At 42.9% G+C, this 10000-nt stretch overlaps 2 protein-coding genes across 6 annotated transcripts in view; both read right to left on the bottom strand.

The window, feature by feature from the left end:
- LOC132845065 (myosin-10) overlaps positions 1-3833 on the bottom strand; it is a 41061-nt gene extending 37228 nt beyond the window's left edge. For all 3 annotated transcript variants that reach the window (XM_060869085.1, XM_060869086.1, XM_060869087.1), the window contains exon 1: positions 3690-3833. The gene's annotated coding sequence lies outside the window, so the exon portion shown is untranslated. The remainder of the gene's footprint in view (positions 1-3689) is intronic.
- Positions 3834-8029: 4196 nt separating this feature from the next.
- Positions 8030-10000, bottom strand: part of LOC132845069 (phosphoinositide 3-kinase regulatory subunit 6) — a 13658-nt gene continuing 11687 nt past the window's right edge. For 2 of the 3 annotated variants that reach the window (XM_060869095.1, XM_060869096.1), the window contains exons 19-20: positions 9692-9797; positions 8030-9465 (exon numbers count right to left, since the gene is read on the bottom strand). In XM_060869095.1, the coding sequence (XP_060725078.1) occupies positions 9309-9465; positions 9692-9797 (263 nt within the window). In that variant the 3' untranslated portion in view covers positions 8030-9308. The remainder of the gene's footprint in view (positions 9466-9691; positions 9798-10000) is intronic. The other variant, XM_060869097.1, reaches the window with a different exon arrangement.

Genomic DNA, 10000 nt, shown 5'->3' with positions numbered 1-10000 from the left:
GACACCTACACACACACGTGCCCTATGTAGGACACCTACACACACACATGTGCCCTATGTAGGACACCTACACACACACACGTGCCCTATGTAGGACACCTACACACACACACACACACATGTGCCCTATGCAGGACACCTACACACACACACACATGTGCCCTATGCAGGACACCTACACACACACACACACGTGCCCTATGTAGGACACCTACACACACACACACACGTGCCCTATGTAGGACACCTACACACACACATGTGCCCTATGTAGGACACCTACACACACACATGTGCCCTATGTAGGACACCTATACACACACATGTGCCCTGTGTAGGGCACCTACACACACACACACACATGTGCCCTGTGTAGGACACCTATACACACATGTGCCCTGTGTAGGACACCTATACACACACCTATACACACCCCTATGCCCTATGTAGGACACCTATACACACACCTATACACACCCCTATGCCCTATGTATGACACCTATACACACCTGTGCCCTATGTAGGACACCTATACACACACCTATACACACACACCTATACACACCTGTGCCCTGTGTAGGACACCTGTGCCCTGTGTAGGACACCTGTGCCCTGTGTAGGACACCTGTGCCCTGTGTAGGACACCTGTGCCCTGTGTAGGACACCTGTGCCCTGTGTAGGACACCTGTGCCCTGTGTAGGACACCTGTGCCCTGTGTAGGACACCTGTGCCCTGTGTAGGACACCTGTGCCCTGTGTAGGACACCTGTGCCCTGTGTAGGACACCTGTGCCCTGTGTAGGACACCTGTGCCCTGTGTAGGACACCTGTGCCCTGTGTAGGACACCTGTGCCCTGTGTAGGACACCTGTGCCCTGTGTAGGACACCTGTGCCCTGTGTAGGACACCTGTGCCCTGTGTAGGACACCTGTGCCCTGTGTAGGACACCTGTGCCCTGTGTAGGACACCTGTGCCCTGTGTAGGACACCTGTGCCCTGTGTAGGACACCTGTGCCCTGTGTAGGACACCTGTGCCCTGTGTAGGACACCTGTGCCCTGTGTAGGACACCTGTGCCCTGTGTAGGACACCTATACACACACCTATACACACACCTGTACCCTGTGTAGGACACCTATACACACACCTATACACACACCTGTGCCCTGTGTAGGACACCTATACACACACCTATACAAACACCTGTGCCCTGTGTAGGACACCTATACACACACCTGTGCCCTGTGTAGGACACCTATATACACACACCTATACACACCTGTACCCTGTGTAGGACACCTATACACACACCTGTGCCCTGTGTAGGACACCTATACACACACCTATACACACCTGTACCCTGTGTAGGACACCTATACACACACCTGTGCCCTGTGTAGGACACCTATACACACGCCTATACACATGCCTGTGCCCTGTGTAGGACACCTATACACACACCCATACACACACCTGTACCCTGTGTAGGACACCTATATACACACCCATACACACACCTGTGCCCTGTGTAGGACACCTATACACACACCTATACACACCTGTGCAGGACTCCTATACACACTCCCATACACACACCTGTGCCCTGTGTAGGACACCTATACACACACCTATGCAGGACACCTATACACACTCCTATACACACACTCCTATACACACACACTCCAATACACACACACTCCAATACACACACACTCCAATACACACACACTCCTATACACACACCTGTGCCCTGTGTAGGACACCTATACACACACCTATACACACCTGTGCAGGACACCTATACACACTCCTATACACACACTCCTATACACACACTCCTATACACACACTCCTATACACACACCTGTGCCCTGTGTAGGACACCTATACACACACCTATACACACCTGTACCCTGTGTAGGACACCTATACACACACCTGTGCCCTGTGTAGGACACCTATACACACGCCTATACACATGCCTGTGCCCTGTGTAGGACACCTATACACACACCCATACACACACCTGTACCCTGTGTAGGACTCCTATACACACTCCCATACACACACCTGTGCCCTGTGTAGGACACCTATACACACACCTATGCAGGACACCTATACACACTCCTATACACACACACTCCTATACACACACACTCCTATACACACACCTGTGCCCTGTGTAGGACACCTATACACACACCTATACACATCTGTGCAGGACACCTATACACACTCCTATACACACACTCCTATACACACACTCCTATACACACACCTGTGCCCTGTGTAGGACACCTATACACACACCCATACACACACCTGTACCCTGTGTAGGACACCTATACACACTCCTATACACACACTCCTATACACACACACTCCTATACACACACACCCCTATACACACACCTGTGCCCTGTGTAGGACACCTATACACACACCTATACACATCTGTGCAGGACACCTATACACACACACTCCTATACACACACACACACACTCCTATACACACACACACACACTCCTATACACACACACACACTCCTATACACACACACACTCCTATACACACACACACACTCCTATACACACACACACTCCTATACACACACACACTCCTATACACACACACACACTCCTATACACACACACACACACCTATACACACACACACACCTATACACACACACACACCTATACACACACACACTCCTATACACACACACACACACACCTATACACACACACCTATACACACACACACCTATACACACACACACCTATACACACACACACCTATATACACACACACACCTATACACACACACACCTATACACACACACACCTATACACACACACACCTATACACACACACACCTATACACACACACACACCTATACACACACACACCTATACACACACACACCTATACACACACCTGTGCCCTGTGTAGGACACCTGTATAAGGCGTCATTTGGGATTTAACCCTCATTCGGCGATTTCGAGGCCAAAAAATGTTAAATTATAATAAACACTACATACACAAACCCACACAACAGAACAAGGTATAAATTATTTTAGAATTAAATAAGTTGTTAACGATCTGTTAATTTATTTATATAAAATCCTTTGTAACTTCAGTGAATGCGGCATTTCTGGACGACACCGTTAGCCACCAGTACGCTGCGCTGTGATTGGCTCACATTTTCCCGCCTACTACGCCACGACTGGCTAGGAGTTCATCCTCACGCGCATTCCACTGATTCGACCAATCAGCGGCGTCACTCGCGAGAACGAACAAAGTGTCAATCTAACGCTCCTGCGGTGGGATTTGGCGTCATAAAGCGGGTGGAGACGGAAACCACGCCCACTTTATCAGCTAGCTGCAGACTTGGCGTTGGCCGAGAGGATGAATTAAGTTACGGGTCTAACGGTACGGATACGTCATATATACACCTATATACACACACACACACACACACACACACACACACACACACACACACGGGTAAATAAATGGCACTGAATGGCTAGAAGACTTTACTGCACAAAAGGAGCGGAGTAAAATAAAGTGCTATAGCGTGTTCAGTTCGCCTCAGGATCCCCATCATCCCCCCCCACAGCCCCCCCTCACTAATCCCAGCCGTTTATCCAGTGTATAAATATCATTGTGTAAAATCCCTGACTCACAAAGGGCAGCTGGAGACGAGAGCTCTGTATATGAAGCGATGGCTGAGTTCGTGTCCAGTTTAAGGCTGCAGCGTCTCCCGAAAGTCGGTCAGTGTTTTCTCCTTGTTTCTCCCCTCAGAGTGATGCTTCTGTCGCCTCAACCGAACACAGCACCGCCCCTTTTATATCAGCCCCGCCCACTCCATCATAACCAGGCTGATCCGTTATACCGTGGCTCCGCCCCTTTATCCCTCCCACACCCCCAACCTCTTTATTCCAGATTCCCATCTTTCTTCACGCCTCTTTGGCGCCACTGGTAATCCCGCCCACACTGCTTTGATTGGTCCGTGCAAGCGTTTGGCCGCTGACGATTGGTTGATAATAAGTGCCGATCACAGGTTACTGCGGGTTCGGTTGAGAAAACGCTGAAAATCGTTTAAAACGGTTTATTCTTTATATAAACAATTGTATTGAAATACATTTTGTGCAGTTGATTACTTAATATAATAAATGTAAGACTGTATAAGGACGGACGATGTCTCCCTCTAGCGGTTACATTAGTTTACTGACATTAAAGTCTCATTCAAGTTTAATCCTTTAACTCCATTTAAAATAAAGGTTAAATTGTTAAAATCTAACATTAGAGACAACTTTCATGTATTAAACCTTATAAAATGGAGTAAATCTTTAAAACAGATCTCTGGACTTTCTGAAATGGTTAAAGTTATTAAAGCTTAATCATTTTAATATCAGACAAAATTCTTGCACAAAAACACATTTCTTGTTTTAAATGAACAGAGCTCAAATAAAGCAAGTTTATTTATTTATTATTATTATTATTATTATTATTATTATTATTATTATGTGGTGTGTGTTTGTGGTGTGTGTTGTGGTGTGTGTTTGTGGTGTGTTTGTGGTGTGTGTTTGTGGTGTGTGTTGTGGTGTGTGTTTGTGGTGTGTGTTGTGGTGTGTGTTTGTGGTGTGTGTTGTGGTGTGTGTTTGTGGTGTGTTTGTGGTGTGTGTTTGTGGTGTGTTTGTGGTGTGTGTTTGTGGTGTGTTTGTGGTGTGTGTTTGTGGTGTGTTTGTGGTGTGTGTTTGTGGTGTGTTTGTGGTGTGTGTTTGTGGTGTGTTTGTGGTGTGTGTTTGTGGTGTGTTTGTGGTGTGTGTTTGTGGTGTGTGTTTGTGGTGTGTGTTTGTGGTGTGTTTGTGGTGTGTGTTTGTGGTGTGTTTGTGGTGTGTGTTTGTGGTGTGTTTGTGGTGTGTGTTTGTGGTGTGTTTGTGGTGTGTTTGTGGTGTGTGTTTGTGGTGTGTTTGTGGTGTGTGTTTGTGGTGTGTTTGTGGTGTGTTTGTGTTGTGTTTGTGGTGTGTTTGTGGTGTGTTTGTGTTGTATTTGTGGTGTGTGTTTGTGGTGTGTGTTTGTGGTGTGTTTGTGGTGTGTTTGTGGTGTGTTTGTGGTGTGTGTTTGTGGTGTGTTTGTGGTGTGTGTTTGTGGTGTGTTTGTGGTGTGTTTGTGGTGTGTTTGTGGTGTGTTTGTGGTGTGTGTTTGTGGTGTGTTTGTGGTGTGTTTGTGGTGTGTGTTTGTGGTGTGTTTGTGGTGTGTGTTTGTGTTGTGTTTGTGGTGTGTTTGTGGTGTGTGTTTGTGGTGTGTTTGTGGTGTGTGTTTGTGGTGTGTGTTTGTGGTGTGTGTTTGTGGTGTGTTTGTGGTGTGTTTGTGGTGTGTTTGTGGTGTGTGTTTGTGGTGTGTTTGTGGTGTGTGTTTGTGTTGTGTTTGTGTTGTGTGTTTGTGGTGTGTGTTTGTGGTGTGTTTGTGGTGTGTGTTTGTGGTGTGTGTTTGTGGTGTGTTTGTGGTGTGTTTGTGGTGTGTGTTTGTGGTGTGTTTGTGGTGTGTTTGTGGTGTGTGTTTGTGGTGTGTTTGTGGTGTGTGTTTGTGGTGTGTGTTTGTGGTGTGTTTGTGGTGTGTTTGTGGTGTGTGTTTGTAGTGTGTTTGTGGTGTGTGTTTGTGGTGTGTGTTTGTGGTGTGTGTTTGTGGTGTGTGTTTGTGGTGTGTTTGTGTTGTGTGTTTGTGGTGTGTTTGTGGTGTGTGTTTGTGGTGTGTGTTTGTGGTGTGTTTGTGGTGTGTGTTTGTGGTGTGTGTTTGTGGTGTGTGTTTGTGGTGTGTTTGTGGTGTGTTTGTGGTGTGTGTTTGTGGTGTGTGTTTGTGGTGTGTTTGTGGTGTGTGTTTGTGGTGTGTGTTTGTGGTGTGTTTGTGGTGTGTGTTTGTGGTGTGTGTTTGTGGTGTGTTTGTGGTGTGTGTTTGTGGTGTGTGTTTGTGGTGTGTGTTTGTGGTGTGTTTGTGGTGTGTGTTTGTGGTGTGTGTTTGTGGTGTGTTTGACACTGTATTTTAACGTTGTTGTTTGGTAGCTGGGACTTATTACATATTTAGTGAACATTTTTGCAGCAGTTACAGCAGTGTGTGTGTGTGAAACATTTACAAACTTGAAAGCATTTACATTTTTTGTGTGCGTGTGTGTGTGTGTGTGTGTGTGTGTGTGTGTGTGTTTGTCCAGCAGATGTCGCTCTTCACTTTGTTTAAACTTTCAGCCATTTCTTTTTTTTTTTTTAATATTTTTATCTTCTTCTTGTTTATAACTTCAGCTATAAATGAATTGCTATGACAACAGTGGTTTTGTGACAGTGACCTAATAAACAGGTGGAGGTGTGTGTGAGTCATGAGTATAAATCTACATGGGATTCATTTAGACAGGAAATCACATTTACACACATCATTTAGTTGAGATTGACAGACAGACAGAAACAGACAGAGAGACAGACTGAAAGAGACGACGTCTGGATGGAAGCGTATGTTGTTCTAGAACTTGGATCTACCTTTCAGCATTGATGGTGCCTTTCCAGATGTGTAAGCTGCCCATGCCACACACACTCATGTAACCCCATACCATCAGAGATGCAGGCTTCTGAACTGAGCACTGATAACAACGTGGGTTGTCCTTGTCCTCTGTAGTCCAGATGACATGACGTCCAGTTTTCCAAAAACAGAAGTTCACATTTTGATTCGTCTGACCACAGAACAGTTTCCACTTTGCCACAGTCCATGTTAAATGATCCTTGGCCCAGAGAAAACGCCTGCGCTTCTGGATCATGTTTAGATACGGCTTCTTTTTTGACCTATAGAGTTTTAGCCGGACGGCGAATGGCTCGGTGGATTGTGTTCACTGACAATGTTTTCTGGAAGTATTCCTGAGCCCATGTTGTGGTTTCCATTACAGTAACATTCCTGTATGTGATGCAGTGACGTCTCAGGGCCAGAAGATCACGGGCACCAGTACGGTTCTCCGACCTTGACCCTTACACACAGAGATTGTTCCAGATTCTCTGAACCTTTGGATGATATTATACACTGTAGATGATGAGAACGTCAAACTCTTTGCAATTCTTCTCTGAGAAACTCCTTTCTGATTTTGCTCCACTATTTTTCACCACAGCATCGGGGGAATCGGTGATCCTCTGTCCATCCTGACGTCTGAGAGACACGGCCACACTGACAGGCTCTTTTTATACCCAGTCATGTTCCTAATTGACCAAATAATTTACAAATTGGTCCTCCAGCTGTTCCTTATACGTACATGTAACTTTTCCGGCCTCTTATTGCTACGTGTCCCAACTTTTTTGGATTGTGTAGCTCTCATGAAACCCAAAATGAGCCAATATTTAGCATGAAATTTCAAAATGTCTCACTTTCAACATTTGATATGTTATCTGTATTATATTGTGAATAAAATATACGTTTGTGTCCCAACCTTTTTGGAATCGGGTTTATAGATAGATAGATAGACAGACAGACAGACAGACAGACAGATAGATAGATAGATAGATAGATAGACAGATAGATATGTAGATAGATAGATAGATAGATAGATAGATAGATAGATAGATAGATAGATAGATAGATAGATAGACAGATAGATATGTAGATAGATAGATAGATAGATAGATAGATAGATAGATAGATAGATAGATAGATAGATAGATATGTAGATATATAGATAGATAGATAGATAGATAGATAGATAGATAGATAGATAGATAGACAGACAGATAGATATGTAGATAGATAGATAGATAGATAGATAGATAGATAGATAGATAGATAGATAGATAGATAGACAGATAGATAGATAGATAGATAGATAGATAGATAGATAGATAGATAGATAGATAGATAGATAGAGAGATCACTATTCAATATAAAGAAAATCTAATATTTTGGAAGTGACTCTACACAATGATGACCAGAGTCACAATGATGACCAATGACAGGCTGCAGTGTATTGAATAGAATAAATCAAACAGGGATAAATAAATCTTTTTAAATTGTATATTTTTCATAAATCCTAAATGAAAGTTTTTACACATACATCTTACATACATATCTACTTTAATTGTTAACATCAGGGGACACAAACATTAAAATTCAGTTAATTGTCAATCATACAAATATTCACACAATTGAACGGTTTCTGCCTTTACAGTTAACTAGTGTGCTAGAAACTCAAATCGGTCATGATTTGAAAAAAGTTTATAAATAAAATAAAAAATTCACTGCACTAGTGTAACGTGTTTCTAGACTATTTATCATTTTCAACAATTCCCCTTCATGTGCTGTTTTTAATGATTACTCCACTTCCCCTTGGTTAAGTCCCCTTAGTTAAGTCCCCTTGGTTAAGTCCCCTTAGTTAAGTCCCCTTGGCCATTTTAAAGGCATCAATGGAGACTACAAGAAATTACCCAGAATCCTTTGTTGTCTTTTGGGGTGCAGTTCCCTTTTTTTTCCCAATAATATTTGATTGTCTTGTTGCACTGATTTTCTATACTGCTAGCTAATTATTATGCTAGCTAGATAGCAGAGTTGTTATTTAGCACACTAAACAGTTAGCAAACATGGTATTTAATATGTTCTATTTAGTACGCTAATGCTTTCAGCAGATTAGCTGATTGTCACACTGGTAGTGTTGAGCAATAAAATCTCTAATCATTATACGTTAATCACTGAAGCTAACATTTATGCTTGATCTTGGTTTAGCGCTATCTATTTCATTTAATACCGTATTGTACTTTCTGTCTTATTAAATAGAGTACATGTAGCTATCTACCAAGCTAACTAGATGTTTACTGTACAGACAACTGCTTGGTGTAGCAACTGAAAAACAGCACCAGATCTGTGAAGCTGACCTTTAACCTTCAATTGCTGACATGTTTATTTGTGTATTAAAACTCTACAGGACTATCGAAGGAGTGTGTTAGCATGTTGCTAAGTAGCACTAGTTAGCAGTTTTCTACATGTTAACACCAGCCTGCTCCATCCAGAAAATGTTTTCTGAGAAGGGAAGAGGAAGTTACTCTTATAGTGGTGGTTGTTAACCTCACACCTCCTCACACACATGCTGAGGTGTGTGTGTGTGTGTGTGTGTGTGTGTGTGTGTGTGTGTGTTTAGCAGCATGGAACTCTGTGACCTTCATATCATACGTGATGTGAACAGAAAGTTAAATATAACCACACAGAACAAAGGTCACTATAGTTAGCAGTTAGCAGTTAGCTCAGTGTCACCAAAGTGCATTACTCCTTCCATTTTTGTTTTTCTGTCAGGAAATGATGCCTGAGAAGGTGTTTATAGAAAGAGAAAGTCCTCGATTCATGAACTTGCTCAGTCCTGAGTCAGGGTCCTCTTCTGTCGTGAACTTTGACCTCATGGACTTTTGAATGTAATATCCAGGATCTTTACACGGCTCGATCTCCACGCTGTAAATGATAAAAAGTCCAAAAACGTCTCTGAAAAGGTTTCTCAGCAATATTCTTCCATTTTTCTCTAAAAAGCATCAATTTGATTTCACAACAATTTGACATAAGATACAAAACCATACTAACTATTTTTTCATCGTTATCTTTTATCATCATTTTATAAAATATTTAATGACACTCAGGGGAAAAAGAGAAAGATCTGTGAAGACACAGAGTGACCTCTGACCTCTGAACTCCATGGAAGGTTCTGCGCGAGTCTTTATCCAGACACAGTGTGAACCCCGTCCTCTCGCTCGTCTGTAGCTTCATGCTGCACGTCCGGATTTTGACCTATAGAAAAACGAATGTTAAATATTATACGTCGTCCTCCTTTAACTTCCAGACCATGAAGAAAATAAAGACAGAATACAGAGAGACACACGTCCTGAGAAACACCTCTGTTTTAATCAGAGGGGAAAGTTGTCCAATAAAAAACCTTCATCATTAAAAATAAAACAATTTATCAAGATCAGACTTAATAATAATAATAATAATA

The sequence above is a fragment of the Tachysurus vachellii genome, chromosome 4, assembly GCF_030014155.1.
Source record: "Tachysurus vachellii isolate PV-2020 chromosome 4, HZAU_Pvac_v1, whole genome shotgun sequence".
NCBI lineage: Eukaryota > Metazoa > Chordata > Actinopteri > Siluriformes > Bagridae > Tachysurus > Tachysurus vachellii.
Note: the sequence above shows the minus strand (reverse complement) of the source record. Positions and strands in the feature narration are given on the sequence as shown.